Genomic DNA, 27,964 nt, shown 5'->3' with positions numbered 1-27,964 from the left:
GATTTTCAAATCATTTTGTAATTTCAGGTCCATCAGTCATTCACCACCATCTGGCAAAAATTATTTTGCTTTGGAAAAGTGTATTTCCACAATCCCCAAAGGACTTGGAAACTGAGATAAATCGAGGGGACTGCTTCACATGGCAGGTGACGTTAGAAGAACGGGCAGGTGCTCTGTGTGGTAAGACAGTGAAAGTGGTTTCTCCCCTTCTGTCATAGATGGGACGTGTAATTGACTCCTGTGTGCTGTAGTTCTGCTCTCGCTCCCCCTCACCCCAGATGCAAAAAGGACATAGTTCCCTTGGTCCTCACCTCTCTCCCCATCAGCCCTCCGCATCCAACACATCATCTTCTGCCATTTCCGTCACCTTGAACATGATCCCTCCACTAGACACATCTTCCCATCTCAACTCCTTTCCGCCTTCTGCAGAGACATAGAAACATAGAAATTAGGTGCAGGAGTAGGCCATTCGGCCCTTCGAGCCTGCACCGCCATTCAATATGATCATGGCTGATCATCCAACTCAGTATCCTGTATCTGCCTTCTCTCCATACCCCCTGATCCCTTTAGCCACAAGGGCTACATCTAACTCCCTCTTAAATATAGCCAAATGAACTGGCCTCAACTACCTTCTGTGGCAGAGAATTCCACAGATTCACCACTCTCTGTGTGAAAAATGTTTTTCTCATCTCGGTCCTAAAAGATTTCCCCCTTATCCTTCGATGGGACGACAGATGGCACAATGGGCTAAGTGTTCGGCTGGCAACCGGAAGGTAGCCGGTTCGAATCCCGCTTGGAGTGCATACTGTCGTTGTATCCTTGGGCAAGACACTTCACCCACCTTTGCCTGTGTGTGAATGTGTGTGAGTGATTGGTGGTGGTCGGAGGGGCCGTAGGCGCAGAATGGCAGCCACGCTTCCGTCAGTCTGCCCCAGGGCAGCTGTGGCTACAGAAGTAGCTTACCACCACCGAGTGTGACTGATGAGTGAATGAATAATGCGATGTAAAGCGCCTTGAGTATTAGAAAGGCGCTATATAAATCCCATCCATCATCCATCATTATCCTTAAACTGTGACCCCTTGTTCTGGACTTCCCCAACATCGGGAACAATCTTCCTGCATCTAGCCTGTCCAACCCCTTAAGAATTTTGTAAGTTTCTATAAGATCCCCCCTCAATCTTCTAAATTCTAGCGAGTACAAACCGAGTCTATCCAGTCTTTCTTCATATGAAAGTCCTGACATCCCAGGAATCCGTCAGGTGAACCTTCTCTGTACTCCCTCTATAGCAAGAATGTCTTTCCTCAGATTAGGAGACCAATACTCCAGGTGTGGTCTCACCACTTCTTATGGTCTTATGGATAAGATAGATGTGCAAGTGTGACGGACAACCACACACTTATGGATAATTGTGGGTTGGAGGTATAAATTCCCCAACGACGGGAACAATCTTCCTGCTCCCTCCACAATTCCTTGGTTCACTCATCCTTTCTCAAATCACCCCCTCCCCAGCTACTTTCCCCTGCAACCGCAGGAGATCTAACTCCTGTCCCTCCACCTCCTCCCTCACATCCATACACGGACCCCAGCAGTCCTTAAAGATGAGACAGAGGTTCACGTGCATCCCCAATAACTTCATCTACTGCATCTGATGTTCCTGATGTGTACATCGGCAAGACCAAACTTAGGCTTGGTGACTGTTTCGTTGAACACGAACTAAGGCCCAGTGCATCTCCCAGTTGCTAACCTTTTAAATTCCCATTCCCACACTAATCCTTCTGTCCTGGGCCACCACCATTCCTAGAGTGAGGCCACACGCTAACTGGAGTAACAGCACCTCATATTCCGCTTGTGTAGCTTACAACTCAACGGTATAAACATTGAATTCTCTAATTCTAGGTAACCTCTCAAAACAACCTCGACTTCCCCCCCGCCCTTTCGCTCTCAAACCCTTCCCCTCTCTTCCTTCCCCTCCTCCCTTCCCTCCTCTGTGCCTCATCTGAACTCACACCTATTTCTCCCATCCAGTCATCCTTCCCCCTCCCATCTTTGGCCTCTTCTTAAATCTCAACAATTGATTATGCTGTCAGATATGTAAAGGTTTTTAATTAAAAATTTAAGGACAATTCATTTGCGTGCTACTTTTTTTGAGGGGAAATAAAGTGGCATTTTATAAGTAGAAACAAGAAACTATAGATGTTGGTTTACAAAAACAATGAGATCTAAAGTGCTAGAGTAACTCAACGGGTCAGGCAGCATCCCTGGAGAATGTGGATAGGTGATGTTTCGGGTTGAGACCCTTCAATTACTAAAGTTGGAATTGATCATACCTGTTCTATTGGATAATAAAAAATATTTGTTTATCTTTGTAGGTTTTCTATTTGCAATAAATGTATTAAAAATAGTTATTTCAAGGCTTTTAAATTGGCTTTGTATTGATTTTTCTGTTCTCTTTTCCCTTCAAGCAATGAAAAGTTTTGTTTTACACTGTGGAGATCTGTTTTCTGATGATGTAATTGAGAGACTTCTTCCACCACTTAAGTCTGCTGTGGCTTTATCAACAGAGTAAGTTGTATTATCTGTTTAACTAACCATTGATCAAGGTATTTGCATTGCTTAAATATTAAGTTGCAATGTTTTGGTTGTAAAATTAAGGTTGAGGTAACTGGTGAAATAATTCATCAAATGTGTTATTATAAATAATGAAGTGACAACACTTTAGACACACAGCGGGGGAACAGGCCCCTTGGCCCACCGACCAACGATCACCCCATACACCAGAACTGTCCTACACACTAGGGACAATTTACAATTTGCCGAAACCAATTAACCTACAAACCTGTACGTCTTCGGAGTGTGGGAGGAAACCGGAGCACCTGGAGAAAACCCGTAAAATCAGGGAGAATGTTCAAACTCTGTACAGACAGCAACCGTAGTCAGGATCAAAACCGGGTCAATGGCACTGTAAGGCTGCAATTCTACCACTGTGCCTCCCCAATGTGGATATTTGCATTATCTGCAATAAAGTTCCTTCCCACCACCTGGATACCATATCTGATTAAATGCTTTTTGCATTGACAGAAGGGTTTACATTTTTCAGAGGAGGAAATCACTTATTCGTGGAATTCAAAATGTCATGATTCAGCAGAGTAATATAAAATACAGCTGCAACACACGATTTTAACGTGTCTAATTGGAGGATAATGTGTTGTTCCTTGAGCTTAATTAAGATTTCATTGAAACATGAGAGGTTAGAGTGGGAAGGAAACTGGAAACTAGTTCAGGATAAAATAGGGACACTGCAAAATCTTGACATAATCTGGATTTGATTTCTCAACCACAGTGGACAAAATATTGTGAACAACAACTGAAGCACAATAAATTGAAAGAAATACTAGTATATTGTTGGTTTCTCATGTCCAGAGGCAAAATGATTTATTTATTTTTTGCATTTTAGGCTGCCTTCACTTAACAAATCCTATGGAGCTCCATTGAAAACTGCATCAACTCTATATAAACAACGGTTGTATGAGATTTTGGCTTTGCTGCCACCCAAGACTTATGAAGGTAGGTGCAAAGAAATAAATGCTGTCTCAGCTGCTGTACATTCATGCTTTCAATGGGATTAAGTGACTCTTAAGTGGCATGCGCGGGAGAGGAGGAGATGCTTTCCCTCCCCACGATCCAGAGACCTAAACTGTTCATACAAGTAAAGCAGCAATACAATTGCTTCTGCTCTGTCCAGGTTAAAATATTCAGCATTCACAATTTGATCTCCTCTACAATGATGAAACAAAATGCAGATCGGGTGACGACTTTGTGCATTGCCTGTGTTCAGTCTATAGGGGTGACCGTGACCTTCCTGTAGCTTGCCATGTTTATTTATTTATTTATTTATTAATTCTTTATTTCGAACAGAATAAAAGAATAAAAAGCAAGTGTGAAACAGCATACAAAAAACAAAACAAGAATATTTATAAAGTGTCATAAACAATATCTATAAATAAATGAAATCATATGTGTCCGAAAAGGAGCAGGAAGAAGCCAAAGCTTATTAATTCCCACCCGTTATTCAACATAATTATCTTATACAAATTTTGCAGCTATATGTACACCATATGTACACCAGCAGCTATATGTACACCAAATTATTTACATTTATACACTAATCAAATATTTACAAAGCCATACAAAAAAGAGAGAGAAAAAAAAAAAAAGGAAAAAAAAACCCTCATATACTATACAGTATCTTAGTCATATATACAACCCATCACCCTATAATCACCCTTCCCAATACAATCAGTATAACAAATATCCCACTCACAATCACCTATCCTCATCCCAATATCCTTTTAAAAAAGTGTTTTTGTACATCTTTTTTAACTGAATTATGTTTGTGCTAGGTTTTATCTCCTGTTCCAGACCATTCCACAAATTCACACCACAGATTGCTATGCACATACTTTTAAGTTAATTGTACATCTCCTTCAGAACTGACTATTTCTGCTCTTAAGTATCCTTCGGTGATATTGGTGAAGTTTCTGTCTTACCGTGATTCCAGCGTGATCTGCGGGCATGTCCCATAGTCATGTTATTTGAAATTATTAATCACGCTTTAGTTGCCAACATCTGTAGTCTCTCCTGCCTCAATTATTGGTAATTTGCAATCTACTTTTGTGCAAAAGATCATGATATCTTGATTCAATTATTTCAATGTGCAAAAGTTTGAAATATATGACATATTAATAGTGAAATTGTGAGTGTAGTTTATGTATCAAATTATGTTTGCAACTGCAAATGAACTGACTTAAAGATGTTTGTTTTTTTTAATACCTACAGGGTGTTTTAATTCTGTTCTGAAAGAACTAATTGCTGACCTGACTCTGGCTGATAATCAGTCAGTTCCTGCTACTTTCTTGCTTCCATCGCTCTGTCACCAGGACGATGCTCTATTACTTGGAGCCTGGTTACAGGAAACTGATCATCGATTCATCGAGGAGCAGGTATTGTATAAACATGCAAACCTTAAAATATTTCAGTCAGGTTTTGAATTCTTTGATCATGAATATGCACAAACTATTTGGAAAGGTTACTTTAAATATTTTGGTTTTCTTGGAATTTATTTGGGTAAATTTAGTGTGGAAAAAGCCAAAGACATCTGAGATTTATTAGATGTTTAATAAAGCTTTGATATTCCTAAAACCAATAATCAGTTTCAATTAACTATGCAGCCTACATCATGCCATGTGAATATGCGATTTAGCCATGTGGCTATCGTATTAATATCCCTATTTTCTGATGAGAACAATACGTTATACAAGTCCATCACCAATTATTTTTATTTTCGACAACTGGGGGACTAGCACCTCCTTTAATTTAGATAAAATTACAAGAGCACACTTGAAGTCAATCCCATAATCCATGTTCATATTTGAATTGTTTCTATGAAATAGAATTAATAAGACAAGATTGGGACCCTGTAGGCATTTTAGCTTTTAAGCTAAAACCCACTGTGATTCTTTGAGAAGAGCCTTGCCTTTGTAACAAATGTTTTCTCTATGCTGTTATATTTGACTAACATTTTACATGATGATTGAACAGATATTCTCAGTGTAATCAGTGGGGATTAAGTTGCTTTGTTCACATCAGAAATTAGTTGAATTAATGTAGAATGGAAATCCCTTTTTTTTTAATCCAAATTTGTGGCCCTAATGTGGAAAGGTTTGGTGCACCATGGACCTACTTAAGCTGAATTTCAAGTTAACATTAATTTTGGATATTCAATCACGAGTAAAAACAACTCCAGCACTTTGTGACTCCTTCAGTTAAAGTTGTATTTAGTTGTCGTGCATTGTGGATTTGATTAAAATTATCCATTATGTTTTTAACAGTTAAAGCTGGGTGGCATTTTGGGAGGTGGAAGCCTTGAACATGATCCGTTTAGCATCTATGAAAGATTAGCAGATGGGGAATTTGTTCCTGCTCCTCTTCCTCCAGTCTTGTCGGTGGTCAGAGCTGCAGGAGAACTTTTTGGGGTGATATTCCCTTATCTGGATGTTAATCACAGGTGATGATTTCCAGCATTTACATTTTGGCTTTACTTGTTGCAGGTGTAGGGTCGGGTATATTGTTTTTAATATTCACTAGTAAAATCATTGGCTTATATTGTTATTTCCTTAATTTAGCTGCTTCTGCATGTCAGTTTGCAAAAGAGTTCTCATTTAACTGGCCCTGTTGATATTGAATGGTAAATGCATAGTGATAAATGTTACAAACGTATACAGTATTTGGGGTTTTCAGAATTTTGTGTGTGAAAAGTGTAGAGTTGCAGTGAATAGAAAGGAAGTTTTGAACAACATTTTCTCATTTGTGCATTTCAGCTTAAATTTGTTTGTACATAATTTTGCATAACTATCTTAATAGTTAATGTGTTGTACTTAATTAGAATTTTTTGTTTGTCCATTCATTTTTAACAATCTTTAAAATGTTTCTTTGTAAAATATTTTATCTTTCTATAACAGTCAAGAATATAAATGACATATTCATAGCACAAAATATAATTTTACAAGTAAGGATTTTTATTTGGGTTGTGCCTTTTCTACAATCTACAGGCAATAGTTCCAGAATTGAATAAAACTTTTAACCATTTCTCTTCCCTTAAGAGCACAGCTTTTGGAGCAATTTACAGAATCCTTAAAGCATGCTAAAGGATCAAAGCAACAGATCAATGTTTTTGCTGCGTTCTGCTACGGATTGAAGGTAAATGGACTGTTTTCATAATGTTCATTTCAGATAATGAACAGTTAGTTGTTAACAAATGTGGAATGATGAAAGTTTGTGTTGAATCAAATTCAAGGTGATGGAATAAAATCCCTTGTTTTACATGCAGAGAATATATATTACCACAGATATGTAACCGACCCAAAGTACTCTGTCTTTGGCAAGAATTGTTAAAATTAGTGTGTAATTAGGAATCATCATTAAACTGATAAATGTTAAGTGGTCTTCTAATCTGGATTGACCTAAAATGAGGCACTAAATCTACGTTACTGCAGGCAATGCTCAGTAGAGACGTGGAAAAGGTATTTCACTTTACATCTTTGTCATAATGAAACAAAACAATGTAGAATGCAAAAAATGTACAGTTGACATTGAGTTAGCGCACTGTTGTACTTTTGAGTTTTCAATATGAGGCATTTTTATTGACTTTCATTTAAATGAATTGGAACTACTTCGAGAAAGTAATTCTTAGCATTAAGTTTTATTTCTATTTCAAGCAATGATTCTCTCTCTCTCCAGGCAACAATTTACAGCTATTTGTCAGTTAAATACTCTATCAGACTGGGCTTTCTAAAAGATCCATACAACTGAAACATTGAAAAATTAATCTAAATCATTTTCTTTAAGTTACTATTCAAGGCAGCGTATAAATAATGCCAACTTCTTTTACAACACATTTCTTTCGTTGACTGATATTAGTTCTTTAATTATTTGTTTGTTTGGGCATCAACTGTACCTTTGTGAATTTGGGTTATTCTCCAAAGACCAGCATGCCTCTTAATTGCCATTTATGTGCATAATGAGTGATTGGCAATGAAAATACACCTGCTAAATCAGATGGATGTGCAAAATATCGTGCCTGTATTCACAAAGTTCTCTGGTGTTCAATTTGAGATTTATCCATTAACAAGTATCAACAAAATTAAGTCAAAGTGGCAATTGCTACATGTCAACTTGTGTGACCTTAGTGCACACAGGCGGTTGCTGATCCTGCTTACATGATTGCATCGGTAACTACTCTTGATAACTTTATTGACTTTAAAGTGGTTTGGTTTCTGGGGCAGCACAGTGGTGCAGCGATAGAGTTACAGTCTTACAGTGCCAGAGATCCAGGTTTGATCCTGACCAAGGGTGCTTTCTGTATGGAGTTTGTACCTTCTCCCTGTGACTGCGTGGGTTTCCCCCGGGCGCTTTGGTTTGCTCCCACACTCCAAGGATGTGCAGGTTAATTAGCTGCTTAAATTGTCTCTAGTGTGTTGGATAGAACTACTGTAGGGGTGATCACTGAGGCACATTAGTGTGAACTAATGCACATCCATTGGTTGTGAAAGGTGTCAATTAAATGCTTTTGTTTCGGTCAATTTGAATGTTCATGATGAAGAGTTTATGTAAATATATTCTATGATTTTATTTTCCAGAGGTTAGCATGTATGAAAGGCAGCTTGGGCCCAGAAGAGGTAAGAAGACCTGCTCTGACTCTTGTCATGCATTCCTTGGAAAGTGCTAATATTCTTTTGAGATGTGCTGCTGCAGAGACCCTGGCCAGACTGGCACAGGTGGCAGCAGACAGTGCCTTCACTGCCAGACTGTCACAGATGAGCTTTGAAAAGTAAGTACATTGAAATAAATTAATCTTCCGTTTTAGTTTAATTTAGAGATACAGCATGGAAACCGGCCATTTGGCCCATCGAGTCCACGCCCATCATTGATCGCCCGTTCACACTAGATATCTCAATACACACGAGGGGCAATTTACAGAGGCCAATTAACCTACAAACCCTCGCGTCTCTGGGATGTGAGAGGAAACGGAGCACTCGGAGAAAACCCTGCAAACTCCACACAGTCAGCAATGGAGGTCAGGATCGAACTCTGGTCTCCTGCTCTACTGCTGCGCCACTGTGCTACATTATTACAGGATATTAGCCTCTGACCAACTATAGATGTGAAATCCTAAAGGAATCCTAAAGGAATAAAATCCTAGCCTGCCCAACCTCTAGAGCCCTAGAGCTCAGGCCCTCAAATCCTGGCAACATCCTCGTAAATCTTCTCTTCACTTTTCCAGCTTAACAATATTTTACTCCAAATGGTATTTCTATCAATTTTTTGTTTGGCCAGAATCTCAATTAAATGTTCCTTTCCAAGTCCCATCATAAGCAGCATCTCCATTTTGAAAGCCTGCAATTGTTCAATACAATTTTTTTCCTGTTGAACTTTAATCCCCATTTATGCATGCTAGATCAGTTTTTATAACCCATTGGAATTGGGATTTCTCTAACTAATGTCCTGAGTAATATAGTTTACTTTAATTTAATTTATTGTTGTGTAGTTCAATTGCTGACCTGTTAATAACCAGCATTTGATGTCAGTTTTTTGTATATTTTTTTAGGTGGCTGTTACCTTACAGGTAACATCAAATGTCACTTTCGGTGGAGAATTTGTGAAAAGAAGCTTAGTTTGTATTACTTTTTATTTTAACCTCAGGTTGAAATCTGCAAGGGATGTGATTTCACGCACGGGACACTCGATGGCCCTAGGTTCTCTTTACAGATATTTAGGAGGAATTGGTTCATGCCAACATCTCAATGCCTGTGTCAATATCCTTCATACTTTGTCTCAAGATAGCACCTCCCCTGAAGTTCAGGTAGTATATTTTTTGGGATATGAAGTCAAATGTCATGAGCATTATATTGTTTAAATATCCTCCTTTTTATTCTAATGTTTGACTGGAGAAGCTTTAATGCTCAAGTCTTAGTATTGGTATTGGTTTATTGTCACGTGTACCAGGATTTGTTTGCATGCTATCCAGTTAAATCATACTATACATAAGTATAACAGGTGGTAGTGCAAAGAGAAAATTACTACTGTGGAATAGTGTTACCAGGTTATGATGTTACTGTTAAAAAAATTTAATTGTCGTGATTTCTAATTTGTTACTTTGAACCAGCTTGAAATTGAACAATATTTTTAACATTGTTGTCGAGATGGATTTCAACAGCACAAACTGTCTGAACAGATTTTTCCTTGCACAATTGCCAGATTCTAAATACTTAAGACTTTACTTTAGACTTTAGTGTTACAGCATGGAAACAGACTCAATGTCCCACCGAGTCTGCGCCAACCAGCAATCACCACATACACTAGCACTATCCTACATACAAGGGACAATTTACTGAATCGAATTAACCTACAAGCCTGTATATCTTTAGAGTCTGGGAGGAGACCGGAACACCCGGAGAAAACCCACACGGTCACAGGGAGATTGTACAAACTCTGTGCAGACAGCACCTGAGATCAGATCAAACCCGGGTCTATGGTGCCGTGAGTCTGCAACTCTACCGCTGTACCACTGTGCTGTCCAAATACTTTACCTTTATTTGCTGTTTTATTTATTGGTTCACCAAGATTAGATTAAACCAAGTTTAACTAAAACTGGCACACGAGAATAATTGCTTTACTGCTTGTAACAGAATTATATTTCACGAATGTCAAATCATTAATGTAAAAGTTTTCACGATTTAAGTGAAATGTGATTTCAATTCATGGTGCAGTTGGGTACCAGTCTAAATGGAGTAAACTCAGGCACGTTCCCCATCAACAAATGAAGGGAGAAAATACAGAGTGCTATAATGAAGCCTTTTAGTTTAGTTTATTATCACATGTACCGAGGTACATAGAAACATAGACATAGAAAATAGGTGCAGGAGTAGGCCATTCGGCCCTTCGAGCCTGCACCGCCATTCAATATGATCATGGCTGATCATCCAACTCAGTATCTTGTACCTGCCTTCTCTCCATACCCCCTGATCCCTTTAGCCACAAGGGCCACATCTAACTCCATCTTAAATATAGCCAATTAACTGGCCTCAACTACCTTCTGTGGCAGAGAGTTCCAGAGACTCATGAAAAATGTTTTTCTCATCTCGGTCCTAAAGGATTTCCCCTTTATCCTTAAACTGTGACCCCTTGTCCTGGATTTCCCCAACATCGGGAACAATCTTCCTGCATCTAGCCTGTCCAACCCCCTAAGAATTTTGTAAGTTTCTATAAGATCCCCCCTCAATCTTCTAAATTCTAGCGAGTACAAGCCGAGTCTATCCAGTCTTTCTTCATATGAAAGTCCTGACATCCCAGGAATCAGTCTGGTGAACCTTCTCTGTACTCCCTCTAAGGCAAGAATGTCTTTCCTCAGATTTGGAGACCAAAACTGTACGCAATACTCCAGGTGTGGTCTCACCAATACCCTGTACAGTGAAAAGCTTTTGTTGTGTGCTCACCAGTCAGTGGAAAGACAATACAAGATTAAGATTGTTGTCGATGTATGAAACATACTGCAGTAATCACAGTGATTTTAATCATCATGTCGTTTGGATAAATCAAATTAGCAAAGGTACCCATGAGGATGAGTTGATAGTGTATCAGGGATGGTTTCTTGGAACAAAACATTGAAAAATCAACCAATGATTAAACTATTTTAGATCAGGTTTTGTGCGATTGACAGGTTTATCAATAATCACATCTTAAACAATCACCTCAGAAAGAGTGATCCTGACATGGTAGAATTTCACATTTTGTTTGGTGAGAAAATGGGTCTGAAACCGGTGTCCTGAACTTAAATTAAGCCAGTTGCACTGGTATAGGTGCAGGAGTTGGCTAACATGGACTGGGGAAATAGATGGAAGGATAAGGTGGCCGATGAGCTGTGACAGACATTTAAGGAGATATTTCATTTCATAAATGTCAGCAGGCATGGATTTCAGCTAGAAAGGGTAAAAGATGCATCATTCAGATCTAATTAAGGAAGAACTAATGTAGATATTGATTGGGCTGTTATACAAAAAGGATAATGCAGAGGAAGGACACAAAGCTGGAGTAACTCAGCGGGTCAAACAGCATCTCTGGAGAAAAGGGAATAGGTGACATTTCGGGCCTACCCTTCAATGCAGATAATGCGGGTGCGCGGTCTAATGGCATTAAATTGTATTGAAAATAAATATTCCTACACGTGTCAGGAAAGGTAAATAATATTGGCTTCCGCGTCTGATGCAAGAAGCTCCATCCATTCGTCACTTGTTAATTCCATGTAAATAGTTTAGTTTATTACTGGCACATGTACTGAGTTACAGTGAAATGCTTTTGTTTGCATGCTATCTGGTCGAAGAAAGTGAATACAAAATGTATACATGAATACAATCATGCCATTCACAGTGCACGGATAAACGGTATAACATTTAGTGCAAGATAAAGTCTGATTAAAGATAGTTCAAAGGTCTCCAATGAGGTAGATGGGAGGTCAGGTTTTTTTTGAAGCAAGTTTATTAGAAAAAACAATTTTATTTAATTCATTCATTTTATTAATGCATTTAGCTATGGGAATAAAACGTATTATTCAAAGAAACAATGCTGAGAGTTGTAATTTTGTTTTGTCCTCTTTTGCAGACCTGGGCATTGCACTCTTTGTCATTGTTAATAGATTCCAGTGGTCAAATGTATAACACCCATGTGGAATCAAGTCTATCTCTTGTCTCATTGCTGCTTCTGAGTGTACCTCCAGCTCATTCAGAGGTTCATCAAAGTTTGGGCCGCTGTTTGAATGCACTTATTACCACACTGGGACCAGAATTACAAGGTAATGTGTTTCTAGAAAGTAAAAATTAACCCCAATCAGCTGGTTCAGAAAAAAATACTAGAAATATACTTACTGGTGGTGAAATATTATGATGATTTGAGATTTTGTCATTTGAAATATTAATTTTGTATTTTTATTTCATGTTTTTTTGTGATTATTATTTCCTAAGAAGAATATATTTTCAATTGTCAGTTTAGGGAATTAGGAAATTACCATTTCTGCATTTTTAAACTATGAGGTTATAGTGTTGAATGGAGATCAGGTTAGAAGTCTTCCTACATAAGGAGCTAAAGGTAAGTTGAACAAATATTTTTCATGGTGGATTTAGTTATTAGGGGATTAAGAGGTCCTGAGATGAGCGCGACGTCTGGTCTACCTTGCTATTGTGTCTTTCATCAATGTTGACCTTGAGGCCTTCAACATAATGCCCTGTGAATACAAAATATTAGTTGACTTTTAGTTTGAATATCAGTCTGGTCGACCAAAATTTATCATTGTGTACAACATAGCATAGTGTAGTAAATGCAAAGCTGTTCCAACCAAAGGTTTTGCTTATTAAACAATACAAATTTTGCTCGGTTGTTGGCTAATTGTCTTGCCCCTAAAAATGCATCATAATGTACATTCACATCATTGCTGTAATATATTGTGGCTTCTGATGCTGCTTATCAAACACAAAAGTTGAAAGAATCTGATACCAAGCCACAAGAAGAATCATCACACTTCATCAAAAACTTGGTCAAAAAGGTAGGTGTTAAGGTGCATCTCAAATGAGGAAATGGGTAGAGAGGGCATGAGGCTGAAGAAAATAAGTCCTGAGGATAGGCCTAGGCAAATGAAAACATTGAGGCTATTGTTAGAGCTATTAAATTTGAAGATATGCCAGAGACCACAATTAGTAGGTTGCAGAGTTGTAGAAAAGGAAGAGATTGCAATGGCATGGTCAAAAAGAAAATTTTCATCAAGTGTTACGATTTAAAATCTCAGGCGTTCTTTGAACAGGATTCAGTTTCAGATTCAGATTCAAACTTTATTGTCATTGTGCAGTGTACAGTACAGAGACAACAAAATGCAGTTAGCATCTCCCTAGAAGAGCGACATAGAATATGAGCAATAAATAAATATATTTACAGTGCATACAGGAACCATTGTTGGTCAGCAAGACCTGACATACTTGTGAACAAGTTAACTAAATGTTGGTAACTGAATTTAAGAAGAGCATAATTTTGTATTTGAGAGAAGATCGGAAGCTGATGAGGTAAGGAACCAGAATTAATAAAGACATGGATGAAGATTTTGGCATTGGATGATCTGGTGCAGGTGAAGAGTTGGAAGATGCCATGGGAGGGGAAAAGTGTGGTCTTAGTCATGGCACAGAAAAGTGGTCAGAAATAGCACCAAGGTTGCAAGCAATCTAATTTAGTTTTGGACAGTCTCAGAGCGAGGTATGGAATCAATGGTGAGAAAATAAACTTTCTGATGGATACCTGAAATAATCACATTAGTACTGGAGTAATTCAGGACCCGAAACATCATCTATCCATGTTCTCCAGGAATACTGCTTGACCTGCTGAGTTACTCCAGCCCTTTGTGTCTTTCTTTGTAAACCAGCATCTGTAGTTCCTTGGTTTTACACTTTGTCTGGACAGTATTTAACTGGAGAAAGTTGCTGCTTATCTGAACTGGTTTTTAGACAAGCAATTTCAAAACTGAAGTGGCACTAAAATCAAAAGAGATGATGTTGAGAGTCAATACTGTAAAATAAATATTGGCATTGTAAACTGAGTATTATATTTTTGTTCACTACATTAATTACTAAAAAAAAACTGGAGGTAGGGAATGGAGAGATATGGGTTATATGCAGGTAGATAAGTGATGGTTTTGACATGTTCGGCACGGGCATTATGGGCTGTGCTTGTGTTCTACTGTTCTTTTTTTAATGTAAACGTAGTTTGAAATTAAAATGTTTGCCTATTTAATTCCTAGGCAACAGCAAAGCTGTCCCCTTGTTAAGAACCTGCTGCCTAGTTGGCTGTGCGGTGATGCAGGACAACCCTGACTGTCTTGTACAGACACAAGCCATCTCCTGCCTCCAGCAGTTGCATATGTTTGCTCCACGTCACGTCAACCTTTCCAGCCTTGTCCCCAGTCTGTGTGTAAGTATGCCATGTTGATATTGTAGTTTAATTTAAATTTGGGTGGCTGCAAGCTACAGTATGTGAAAATATGCTAGCCATAAATCAAAACTCTATTGTACTCTTTCCTGCAATCATTTATATCAAAAGAGCTTGCTACAAAAATAATGCAGAACATTTACATTTCAGTTTCAATGTGGACTAACCAGATATGGGGTCCCTGATTAAAGTCTGCAGAATGCAAATAAACTATGGATAACTGATGGTATTTATTCAAAGCATGATGTGATAGTATTTTGTAAACATTTTTAAGATCTATTTTGTGAATTTTACCATATGCACAAGGACACACCAACCACAAAATCCCATCTTCACCATGGTACTTCACAGCACCATGATAGATTCCAAACAGAACTGGGTATCCATTAAACAGACTGGTCTACCAGCAACTGCGGAAGAATAGTTTTCAATTGCAATCTAAAAACTCATGGCCCAACATTACTCTTGCCTGACCATTACTGTCATGCCACAGAATCAATGTTGGTTCATTTAGCAATACATAGACACCTGTTGGGATCAGCATGGTGTATTAAAAATTGAAGTGCTAGCTGGCCAAGTTGCAATTCCTGGCAATATAAATGCCGAATAATAAATTAGCGAGTAATCGAGAGATTGACGCTTCTATTACCAGTAGATCAGAGTAAAACTCAGAAGTTTTGTTGTATGTAGCATGACTCGAGTAATTTGATACCATCCAGGACTAAACATTTGTTTGACATTACTTCTACCTCTAGCGCACTGTGGCTGGCATTTCTTCCACCCACAAAATGCATGCCGAGGCCACTGGAATAGCCCCTCATAGAGCCATTGATAGACACAAAATACTGGAGAAACTCAGTGGGTCAGGCAGCAATAGGTGACCAAGTCCTTTACTCCAGAGATGCTGCCTGACCCACTGATTACTCCAGCATTTTGTGTCTGTCTTCAGTATAAAACAACCTTCTGCAATTCCTTCCTACACATACTTCATAAACCCATGATCTCTTGGATCAAGAAGGGTTGCAAATATACTTGGAATGCCATCATATGCAGGCTTGCCTCCACCTGCTCAGGGTTTTGGCCCGAAACGTTGCCTATTTCCTTCGCTCCATAGAAGCTGCTGCACCCGCTGAGTTTCTCCAGCACTTTTGTCTGCATTCTGTCTCGGAAATATGTTGCCAATCCTTCATTGTCACTGGGTTTCAAAAACATAGTGGGAGGAGCGTTACTAGCAGTTCAGGAAGAAGGTTCATCACCACCCTAAGATGGGCATTCATTTTATGCCCTGTAAAATGAATTTAAATGAAATGCTGGTTTGTGTTTAAATGGATTAAGTTGCAAGGATATATCAAGAAATCTGGGCATGAAGAATTCCTCATTCAGATCTAATTTGGGATTTTTTCATGATGATAACATGCAGCCCGTGACTAGTGGAGCATAACATGTTAATTGTTGCTAGAATTATAACGAATTGTATCATTGTTTCCATTTCTTGAGCAAATATAACCAGTATTGTTGTGACGGGTCTGTCGTTTCTTTTGTGCAGGAAATCTTATTGGATAAATCTGTTTGGGTAGGTTGCCTCCCTCATTACACCCACTTGCCATGTCCCGTCACCACCACCCCCACAAGCAAATGTCAGTTTGATATGTTTGAATACCTTTTAATATTGGTTTGTTTTGAGCTCTGCCTTTAATTAATCTAACAATAACTTTGCTAGGCATGCAAACCCGATACAAATACACTTGTGTGACATAACCTGCCTACTGATTTTAAACCCTTGGCTCTTGCTATATTTGACTTTTCTAACGTACTTCATTTTGACCAGTGTTATTTACACTCGTAGTCTGTGTAAAGATGGCAATAATCACTGCAGATTAATGCTGCAAATGGTTTGGCTTTTTTAAAATTATTTGCTTGATTGTGCAAAAAGTTCCTCAAAACCCTTTATTTGTGATGACAAAGCTTTTCACAGGTTTTCCTCATGCTCTCATTGGTTTAGATACTGTCATCTTGTAATGTGTACTGCTGGCTTCCACAGTGGGTAATAGTTAGGCTGAAGGCAATGAATGGCAACACATGCCTACAATTCACCACTGTTAACATTTGCCTGTTTGTTTGTGCTTGGTAGTTAACTGTCAGCATTTATTTCTCATTGTAGGTAAGTACAAAGTCAAACTTGTATGCATTAACCTGTTTGTCAAAAAAATGATTTTAATTTAGCTGTTTAAGTTTACAAAATTGTATTATTTAACAATCTCAAAATGAATGACTGCTCATTGAAATGATAAGGTTTTAACTTGTAGCATGTAAATTGGACTACTTGCATGTTAATGCACGTTCCCAATCAGTTCATTCATTCATTGTAGCACTTCAATTGTTTTGTGGACCTAACTGGGTGTCCTTTTGTATAGCCTAGGATGAATGAAAGTACTCTTTTAACAGTGTTAAATACGGTACTTGAAATAAAACCTGTAAAAACTTCCCATCACTTATCCCCATCTCCCAAAGCATGCATATAAACTCTCAACCTCAAACCTGTTTTACCAGTTCTGAGGACTTTGGCTTAAAATATTACGCCGTTTCTCTATTCGTCCACAGTGCCTGCAAGCTGTTTGCGACATTCCCTCATTACTTTGGTCCAAATGATTAAATTTGATTTGTTTCAGCATGTCCTACATCATTTGTAATGACTGCAGGAGGGTGAAGTTGGAATCTGTAGATGTGAACAATTAGAACACAATGCATTGAATAATTAGAACATAGCTTTTCAAAGTGGTGGTGTTCTCCACCTTGGCATCGGTGTAGATTTCAGAGTCTTCATCTTTATACTTGTCGGGTGAAAAGTCTGTGGAGACTTCCACCTTTTTCGCCACTCAATGTAATTTAGCTTTTGTGAATCTTTTGTTTATCAAAATTGTTTTCATGTTGACTGAACTTACGGTTTTTTTTTTTTGCTGGTCTAATTTTTGGTCGTCTGTAGATAGTTGGTAAGTTCACAATTATTAAAATTGAGGGGCATCCTTTCCACTCCCACACCCATACCTATTTTGTGAATAGGGTAAGTTAAAAATTGTTCACATTACATATTTGTGACAGGTTAGAAAATATTTTGGGATGATTTCTGAAAATTGCCGGCTTCCATCCATAACAGTGCTATGGAATAATCCTATTAACTCGAAATAAAGTTAGGAATGTACTGCTAAATGATCTTGAGCTGGAAAACCATAGTGCAATGGTTTTGCACTGGTTATTGTTGAGGGTAGATTCTCAGTTGATACTAAGATGCAGTTCCATAGATTGAGTTTGAAGAAGGATCCCGACCCAAAACATTTTCAATCCTTGTTCTCCAGATATGCTGTCTGGACTGAAAATATTCCAGCATTTTGTCTTCTATAGATGTCTGACCTTGTTTTGCTCCTCTTTGCAAATTCACCCTGCACTTCCATATCAGTGAATGCACATACAACAGTATGCCTAGATGTTTATACTCAAAGTACAAGCATAATATAACAATCCATGTTTTCAGCAAATGTGAGATTTTGTAAAACTCTTCCTACTTTAGGAAGGTGAGCCATACAACAGCTTGGTGTCCTGGGTATATGGCATTTGGCGAACCAGCATTGTGACACGATGGGCTGACTGAAAATGCATTAGCAGTTACTTAATTTATAAACACACATAACCCCATCCAACTTCTGAGGGCTCTTGCTGATGGTATCCAAAGGACTCCTCCAATAAATAAAATTATTGCATTCATTTGTGTAACAATCTCTTCCTACAGCTGAAGACAATTACTTTTACGTATGCCTTGTATTTAAGAAGACTTTCAAGTTGAATAATTAAAACTAAACAGTGAAAGAATGCTGCAACATATTTCTGAAATTAAATCTGATTTAATTTCAAACACGTGAGGAAATTTCAGTGGCATTATGAATGACTTGTAGCCAAAATCATAATAGATAGGAGGATTTGTGGTAAGTCTGATGTAGGAAAAAAAAATGTTTTCAGTCTGGTCAGAATTATGAATAGATCTCAATGAAGTGTTCTTATCAGGAGTTCTGATTTTACTTCAGTATGATAGATCCGTTTTCATATTATGGGTAGGTGTCTTAATGTTACCCGCATGTGGATAGGATGTTATATTAGTGGTGATGGTCATGACAAGTCTTAAACAAATGTATCCAAATGCAGTGCTGCATTTTATTTCTTGTGTGTCAGAGATTGCAATTATTCGTGCCCATGTCTGACAGTTCATATGGCGGAGGACTTTTTTCTCTTTTAGGTAAATCTTTGCAGTTCACACCTGTTGTTAAGACGTGCTGTGATTGCGTGCCTACGGCAGCTTGTACAGAAGGAAGCCGCTGAGGTGCTGGAATATGCCATGGTTCTTGACAAAGAACCCAATAAAGGAGGTTGTAAGCTTGGTAAGTTATTTAATCTGGTCTCAACATACATTATGCTCCCAATGTGCAGTCAAGCACACAAGAATCGTTTAAAATTAATTTTGTAAGTGACTTGCACGAATCAAATCTTTTTTTAAGTACCTGGGATAATCATGAGTTAATTTTAGCACTGGAAGCAATAAAGCTTGTTTTAAATGTAGACCAGTACAACAGCTCTTCGACCCACAATGTCTGTGCCAGACATAATACCAAGAATAACTCTTATCTGCCTGCACATAATCCTTATCTCTCTATTCCCTGCATATCCATGTTCCTATTTAAAAGTCTCTTAAATATCATTATTGCATCTGCCTTCCCCGCCACCCTGGCAGCATGTTCCAGGCACACACTACCCTTTGTGCCCCTCACATTTCTTTTAAAATGTTCCCCTCTTGCCCTCTAGTATTTGATATTTCCATCCCGGGTAAAAGGTTCTAACTGTCTACCCTATTTATGCATCTCATAATTTTATATACTTCTATCACGTCTCCCTGCAATCTTCAGCGTTTCAGGGAACACAATCCAAGTCTTTGCAACCGTTCCGTGTAGTTTATCCACTTAATCCCGGCATCATTCGGATAAACCTCCTTTGCACCCTATCCAAAGCCTTCCTGTAATGGAGCGACTAGAACTGCACACAATATTCCAAACACGATCTAACCAAAGCCTTATAAAACTGAATCATGACTTGCTGACTCTTGTACTCGATACCCTGATCTATGAAAGCAAGCATACCATATGCCGCTTTCACCACACTATCTACTTGCGGTGCCATTGTCAGGGAGTTGTGAACTTGGACCCCAAGATCCCTCTGTACATCAACGTTCTTTATCATCTGTTCTTGTTGGAAAGGAATTTTGATAAATGTTTTGAGTAGTTGTTGCAGGAGAGAAAATTGGTAATGCTAAGAATTTGTATTGTAATATATAATTGAGGTAATGTTCTACTAAATCGATCTTTTCCATTTTGTTTACAATCTAAATTCCAAGCGGTGCAATGGTACTTCAGTCACAGCATATTCTGTCTTGGCATTACTGGAAGTTTCTGATTGAAATGTAACAATTTTGTATCAAAATTTGGGTGGCAATAAATTGACAGAATTAATTATTTTAGTATTTTGTTAGATTATCAAAGAAACGTAATTCCTCTTTTTTTGCATAAGCCAGATAACCCTGGTTAGCCTTTTAAATGTAGTGATATTTTAGCAAAGAAAGCATGAAAATAAGCCATCAGGAAGATCCACTTATTTTAATGTTGATCTTTGGAAAACTAAAATTCAACTTTACTTTCAGATGTAAATATAAGTGAAATTGGCCTGGAAGGAGCCCTCTTCAGCTTACTGGATAGGGAATCGGACCAACAACTTCGTCTAGATATTCGTGAAACTTTAAGTCATATCCTATCATCCACGGCAGTTGAAAAGCTTAGTCATTGGTTAAAGTTGTGCAAAGATGTTTTATCTGCCTCAGCTGGTGAGTTCAACTTTTAAATATGTGAAATTTCATTGTTCTTCGTCAAATATTGGACCTTTGAATCATTTTCCTTTGGGCAACACAGTAGCGCAGTGGTAGAGTTGCTGTCTTACAGCGCCAGAGGCCTAGGTTCGATCCTGACTGGGTGCTGCCTATATGGAGTTTTTACGTACTCCCTGTGACCACGTGGGTGTTCCAGTTTCCGTCCACACTCCAAAGACGTGCAGGATTATAGGTTAATTGGCTTTGGTAAAAAAAAATGTAAACTGGCCCTAGCGTGTAGGATGGTGTAAGTGCACGGGGTGATCGCTGGTCGGCACGGACTCTGTGTGCTGAGGGCCTGCTTCTGCGCTGTTTCTTTAAAGTAAGGTCTAAATACTTGAAAATGGTATTTTATATTCCTTCATTTCTGCTACATTTGCTTAGATGAGGAGAAATTGGTACTTACCGCAGTGCATTGGCTGCCTGGCCTGGCTACACAACCCAAGGCCCACAGGGCCCTGCAAGGCTGCTTGGAATTTGCTTAGATACACATATACTGTCAAAGGATCTAGCTTCAAGTCGTGCCTTGTCATGTTGGCCAAGCTTAGTACATCCACATCAGGATGATTTGTTTTTAATGATTCACTAGTATGTTTTAATTTGTGATGTTCTTTAAAAAGTCAGAATAAACATGGGTATTTGGGCTTGCATCGAGTTTATATTGGCCACTGTCATCTATTTGATTTAATTTTACACTAGACCATGCCTCTCAATGTCATGCCATGCAGATTTGCACCAACCAGTTAAGATTAGGAAAAGCATGAATGATTTTCCAAATTTTGCTTTCTCATGGTGAAGGTATCTGATCTCAATTTTCAGCTCTCGGGTCATTTGAATTTGAGAGCTCCATTTGAAAGTTAACTTTGTCTGTAACATCAACATTTGTGTTAAAATATTTCAAATGATGATATGTAAATCACTTCAGATTTAACTGTTAACTATCTTTTCTCTTATTTGCTGCAATAATTTATTTTTACTTATCAATTAATGATAAAGTATTTCTTTAAAACGTTTCTAAAATCTGTTCATCTCTCTCTCAGACTTCACCACCAACCGTCCAGTAGACACGACTCAGGAAGAGGAGGATGAAAGGGGAGATGATGAAACTATATTCACTACCAACAAAGATGACCAGTTCCGACCAGCGATTCCACCACGCTGGCCGACCAGGGTATTTGCAGCAGAATGTGTATGTCGAATTATCACCCAGTGCGAGAAGATTGATGCTACTCCTTTAGATATGGCTGTAACTCAGGAAAGGAAGATAAAGCGCACTCTGAGTAAGTGACTGAGGGAGCTGAAACATTCAGTCTCTGATGGGTGGAAAGAAGGTGCAGCGCAGTCATAAGGCATGAAATAGACCCTTCAGCCCAACTTGCCCATACCAACCAACATGCCCCATCTATACTTGTCTCACCTGCCTGCATTTGGTGCAAATCCCTCTAAACCTGTCCTATCCATGTACCTGTCTAAATGTTTCCTAAACGTCGTGATGGTACCCAAAGATCCTATAGCAAGCAAGATAGATCACTCGACGAAAAAGACGTAGTACGGTCATGGGCAGATTCATGGGTAATTTTCGGCCCCATTTCCGTAACCGGCTTCCGTCTCCGCACCAAAGATCCCATAGCGGAGCAAAGATACTAGTGCGGAGACGGAAGCCGGTTACGGAAACATCCTCGTAAAAATAAATGTTATTTGGTAAAAATCTTCTCCTCATTTTCAGAATTATAATTTATTAACACAAACTGTTCCCCCGCAACGTTGATTACACTGCGAGTCGGGTCGGGTCGGGTTACAGAAATGGATGAAAAAAAGGCCCACGTTCCGCTCCGTTGCGTACAACACGTCAGCCCATTGAATTTAGAAGGAGTGGTCTATCTTGCTCCACTATAGGATCTTTGATGGTACCTGCTTTAACTACCACCTCCGGTTGCTTGGTCCATACACCCATCAGCCTTTGTGTAAACAAAAAGGTTGCTCCTCGGGTTCCTATTAAATCTCCCCCCCCTCACCTTGAGCCTACATCCTCTGGTTCTCGATTCCCCTCCACTGGGCAAGAGACTGCGTTTACCCGATCTATTCCTCTCATGATTTTGTACACCTCTACGAGATCATTCCTCACCCTGCTGCGCTCCAAAGAATAGAGTCCTAGCCTTCTCAACCTCTCCCTATAGCTCAGGCCCTCAAGTCCTGACAACATCCTCGTAAATCTTCTCTGCACCCTTTCCAGCTTGGCAACATCTTTTCTATAATATGGTGCTCAAAACTGAACACAACTCTAAATGTGGCCTCACTAACATCTTATATAACTGCAACGTGACCTCCCAACATCTATACTCAAAGCTTATTCTGGGATATAGTGCCTATCGTTATTTTAACATGAAAGTAGATAGGGTTCACCTGGACAGGTCTTAAAAAGCTCACAGTTTTTAACGTTTATTTTGCAGGTGATTTCTTAGTGGTGCATCTTGCGGATTTAATTCGCGTGGCTTTCATGGCTGCCACGGATCACAGTAATGCATTGCGATTGTCTGGCCTTGAAATGTTACTGATCATCATCAGGAAGTTTGCGCATGTCCCTGAGCCAGAGTTTCCTGGTCATGTGATCCTCGAACAATATCAAGCAAATGTAAGTAAGAAAGTACTTCACCATAAATTGCACCTACTTTACTTTAGACTTTAGAGACAGCGCTGAAGCAGGCCCTTTGGCTCACCAGGTCTGTACCAACCAACGATCACCCCATACACTAGCATTATCCTACACACTAGGATAATTTACAATTTTGCAGAAGCCAATTAACGTACAAAACTGCACATCTTTGAAGTGTGGGAGGAAGCCGGAGCACCTGGAGAAAACCCACTCGGTCACAGGGAGAATGTACAAGCTCCATACAAACAGCACCCATAGTCAAGATTGAACCATGGCACTGTAAGGCAGCAACTCTACTGCTGTGCCACTGTGCCACCCATATTGTGCCATCTGTTCATCTGATCGTCTTGAGAAGATAATCCATTGATTCTTTGTGCGATCACAGCGGTGTAAACATTGGAATTAATTTGCCTGGTCAATGGTTCTTTATTGTCACATGTACATATGTACAATGTAATTCTTTTTTTGCAAACAGTTCAGTAAAGTATTACCATAGCTAAGCATAATCCTTGATTAGTAGAAAAAGCATAAAAATAGTCTACTGATTATAGCATTGGAATTAATTTATTAGCCAAGTATGTAAACATGCAAGGAATTTGATTTGCCAACAGTCATACAAAAAAGCAACATAACCACATACAAATTAAACATAGACTTAAACAGCCACCACTATGGCGTGTGAGAATCCCCAGGGCACACAGCATAAGCAAAGACCCATAGCCATCAGTTCAATGTCTGGGCCACAGGCACACTCTTTCACAGTGATGTGACCAGAGTTGTTCCGACCGCTGTCACTCTGCAGTCCCTGTCCGCCCGAACAGTCAGAAAGCCGTCCACACACACACTAGACTCCGGGATGTCCTCATGGAGCCATGTCCCCGCAAAACACCGAGATCACTGCACTCACGGCACTCCCACAGAGTCCTCACGGTGCAGGCAGCACGTCCATCTTGTTTTTTCTGCGACCTCACATTCCCCACCGTGACGGAAGGCAAATCATTTATGCCTTCTTTCCTCCTTTTCTCCTGCGGTTGGGGCAATTGAAACTTCCGCAGTCGGGGCGACCAAAGCACCAGCTCCACGATATTAAAGCTGCAGTGCAGACGGAGATGTTCCCCCCCCCCCCCCCCCCCACACACCCACATAATACAAGAACTAAACGTACACAAAAAACATACAAGTAAACACTGATCAAAACAGCAAAAATAAGAACAAGACGAGACCGACTGTTGGCAAAGCTGCCATGTACACCACCTGGTGCATACAAGAGTTGCCAGATTTTCAAAGTCCAGTCTGTGTTCTGGAGCATTGCCCAATCCAGACGAGCCCCAGGCTGCTGCAGGGGATCCAGCCGTCATCTCCATCCGGATCGTCCAGCAAACCGTTGTCCCTCTCTTTGCCCAGTCACCTTCAGCCTTTGTGCCCTAGGGGCGCCTCCCGCAGCCGACCTTGTGGGCACGGAAGATAAGACCCCGGTTCACTGTCACCGGCTCTTGCATCTGCCGTTGCCGGCTTCCTCCATTCTCTGGTCCTTGGGTGACAAGCAGGGGCTGGCTTCTCCCTTCAAATGTATTTGAGTTGTAATTAATTTTATTGCTTTTCAATAGAAAGGAAATATGGTCATGCCCTTCTAATTTGGCTTGCAGGTTGGAGCAGCACTGAGGCCTGCTTTCACCCCTGACACACCGCCTGATGTTACTGCCAAGGCATGCCAAGTAAGTGCTTCACTTGTTTACTGTTAAGTCATCTCCTCACCTCTGATCAAGTGACTTGTATGTAATGGTTATGTCATATCATCTTTCTAAAATCTTTATATAGTCCAGGGGAAAACTTGATCTTAGTGCATCATGTAATCTTATCATTGTGGTGTACTTCATATATTTCCTGCTGCGATTAAATTTCAACAGGGCATGACTTGTCATCTCGATGTATTATTTGGCCATTGTTGGGAAAGCTGCTTAAATTATTTTGGTATGTCTCTCAAATGGTCAGGTGGTCAAACCGTCATATTTTTAATCCCTCAGGAAGAAGGGTTTCGGCCCGAAACGTTGCTTATCTCCTTCGCTCCATAGATGCTGCTGCACCCGCTGAGTTTATCCAGCATTTTTGTGTACCGTCATATTTTTAGACTTGGAGGTTCTTGTATCTTCCAGATCTGTGCTGTGCTACGTAATCCTCAACAGTTTCTGCATTTTGCCTCACTGCCCTTATGATCTGGCAATATAGAGAGACCCTATTCAATTGCTGATTATAGACCCACACCTGTCAAATACCTATGTATGTGAATAGATTCAGCATAGTCCCAAGTTAAATTGAGAAGTAATTGTTGAACCACATTTATCCATAGATCAAAAATTCAAAAATAAAATTGAACTGAGCACGGGAACATGCATAAGATAGACACAATATGCTGGAGTAAGTCAGCAGCACTTGGCTGATATAATGTGTAAATGTGGGATGTTTTGAAATAAATCGCTGTCAGACAGTGCCTCTTTTCAGCCACGAATGATTAACAAATTGGTATTCAATGTGTGGTCTATTGAATTTGTTTTAAAAAGTGAAACAATTTGTTTAAATTTAAGACTTTTTCTCTTAAATTCTCCATTAGGTTTGCAGCGCCTGGATTGGAAGTGGAGTTGTGAGTGACCTAAATGATCTTCGAAGAGTTCATCAGCTGCTAGCAACATCCTTGACTAAAGTACAAGCTGGCAAGGAAGCACTGAATCAGCTCTACAATGAAAGTACCTCAACCATGGAGATTGTAGCTGTTCTTAAAGCGTGGGCAGAGGTATGCGTCATTTAGTACCAAGAAGCACTTTAATTTAGCCTGGTTATGGAAAAACTTATCAATTATATATGTTACTAAAAACTCACGGTGAAGTTCAAGATGACCTAGACAGCTTGGTACTGAATGATCTGTCCTTATCAGGGTGTCCAAGTTAATACTTCCTTCCTAAAGCCACTCCAAACCATGAATAATGTTGTATTGATGTCAATCTCATTTTTTGAGGGAGATGGTAGGGTGGGAAATGAGGGCAAGGTAAGCGATGTGTGGGAAAGTTACAGAATAGGTCCCGCCAATACAATCAGTATAAATTCAGATTCAGATTCAACTTTAATTGACATTGTCAGTGTACAGTACAGAGACAAAAATCATTTTGATGTAGGGATAAGTCGAGCCAATCTTGGTTCACTATTGCAGTGCCCTTCATAATGTTTGGGACAAAGACCCATTATTTATTTATTTGCTTGTACTCCACAATTTGACATTTGTAATTGAAAAATCCCATGTGGTTAAAGTGCACATTGTCAGATTTTAATAAAGGCCATTTTTATAAATTTTGGTTCCACCATGTAGAAATTACAGCAGTGTTTCTATATAGCCCCCCATTTCAGGGCACCATAATGTTTGTGACACAGCAATGTCATATAAATGAATGTAGTCATGTTTAGTATTTTGTTGCATATCCTTTGCATGCAATGACTGCTAGAAGTCTGCGATTCATGGACATCACCATTTGCATGGTGTCTTCTCTGGTGATGCTCTGCCAGACCGGTATTGTAGCCATCTTTAGCTTATGCTTGTTTTGGGGGCTAGTCCCCTTCAGTTTTCTCTTCAGCATATAAAAGGCATGCTCAATTGGGTTCAGATCGAGTGATTGACTTGGCCACTCAAGAATTGACCTTTTTTTTGCCTTGAAGAACTTTGGTGCTTTAACAGTATGTTTGGGATCATTGTCTTGCTGTAGAATGAACCGCCGACCAATGGGTTTTGAGGCATTTGTTTGAACTGAGCAGAAGGATGTGTCTATACACTTCAGAATTCATTATGCTACTACCATCAGCAGTTGTATCATCAATGAAAATAAGTGAGCCAGTACCTTCAGCAGCCATACATGCCCAGGCCATAACACCCTCACCACCGTGTTTCACAGGTGAGGCGGTATGCTTTGGATCTTGGGCAGTTCCTTCTCTCCTCCATACTTTACTCTTGCCATCACTCTGATATAAGTTAATCTTCATATCTGTCCACAAGACCTTTTTCCAGAACTGCAGTAGCTCTTTTAAGTACTTCTTGGCAAACTGTAACCTGGCCATCCTATTTTTGCGGCTAACCAGTGGTTTGCATCTTGCAGTGTAGCCTCTGTATTTCTGTTCATGAAGTCTTCTGCGGACAGAGGTCATTGACAAATCCACACCCGACTCCTGAAGAGTGTTTCTGATCTTTCAGAGAGGTGTTTGGGGATTTTTCTTTATTATCGAGTGAATTCTTCTGTCATCAGCTGTGGAGGTCTTCCTTGACCTGCCAGTCCCTTTGCGATTAGTAAGCTCACCAGTGCTCTCTTTCTTGTTAATGATGTTGATTTTGACCATGTATAAACACAGCTGTAATTTCTACATGGTGAAACCAAAATGTATAAAAATGGCCTTTAATAAAATCTGTCAATGTGCACTTTAACCACAGGTGATTTTTTTTCTATTACAAATCTCAAATTGTGGAGTACAGAGGCAAATAAATAAATGATGGGTCTTTATGGAGGGCACTCATGTACTTTCAACAGAAAGAATGTTTTGAATGTCTGTAAATTCAGAAGCATTGAAGTATGTTAAAAAAAATTCAAAAATAATGAACCTGAAATTAGAACAAGAATCAAGAACAGGTCCTTCGGCCCACAATGTTTGTGCCAAACATGATGCCAAGACCAACTCTTGTCTCCCTGCACGTAATCCATATTCTCCCATTCCCTGCATATCCTTATGTTCATAATTCCTA

General features: G+C 39.4%; 1 protein-coding gene across 5 annotated transcripts in view; it reads left to right on the top strand.

Moving 5' to 3' along the window:
• The window catches only part of heatr5a (HEAT repeat containing 5A), a 79,547-nt gene that overhangs the window by 34,120 nt on the left and 17,463 nt on the right, over window positions 1–27,964 (top strand). For 4 of the 5 annotated variants that reach the window (XM_033027010.1, XM_033027013.1, XM_033027012.1 and 1 more), the window contains exons 12-28: window positions 28–180; window positions 2,464–2,563; window positions 3,456–3,565; window positions 4,838–5,001; window positions 5,890–6,065; window positions 6,661–6,757; window positions 8,197–8,387; window positions 9,260–9,419; window positions 12,215–12,404; window positions 14,391–14,560; window positions 16,125–16,151; window positions 18,864–19,005; window positions 20,316–20,495; window positions 21,578–21,817; window positions 22,988–23,169; window positions 24,837–24,905; window positions 25,799–25,978. In XM_033027010.1, coding sequence (XP_032882901.1) covers window positions 28–180; window positions 2,464–2,563; window positions 3,456–3,565; window positions 4,838–5,001; window positions 5,890–6,065; window positions 6,661–6,757; window positions 8,197–8,387; window positions 9,260–9,419; window positions 12,215–12,404; window positions 14,391–14,560; window positions 16,125–16,151; window positions 18,864–19,005; window positions 20,316–20,495; window positions 21,578–21,817; window positions 22,988–23,169; window positions 24,837–24,905; window positions 25,799–25,978 — 2,531 coding nt within the window. The remainder of the gene's footprint in view (window positions 1–27; window positions 181–2,463; window positions 2,564–3,455; window positions 3,566–4,837; window positions 5,002–5,889; window positions 6,066–6,660; window positions 6,758–8,196; window positions 8,388–9,259; window positions 9,420–12,214; window positions 12,405–14,390; window positions 14,561–16,124; window positions 16,152–18,863; window positions 19,006–20,315; window positions 20,496–21,577; window positions 21,818–22,987; window positions 23,170–24,836; window positions 24,906–25,798; window positions 25,979–27,964) is intronic. The other variant, XM_033027014.1, reaches the window with a different exon arrangement.

Source organism: Amblyraja radiata, chromosome 9 (genome assembly GCF_010909765.2).
Source record: "Amblyraja radiata isolate CabotCenter1 chromosome 9, sAmbRad1.1.pri, whole genome shotgun sequence".
NCBI lineage: Eukaryota > Metazoa > Chordata > Chondrichthyes > Rajiformes > Rajidae > Amblyraja > Amblyraja radiata.
This window is presented reverse-complemented; position numbering and strand designations above follow the sequence as displayed.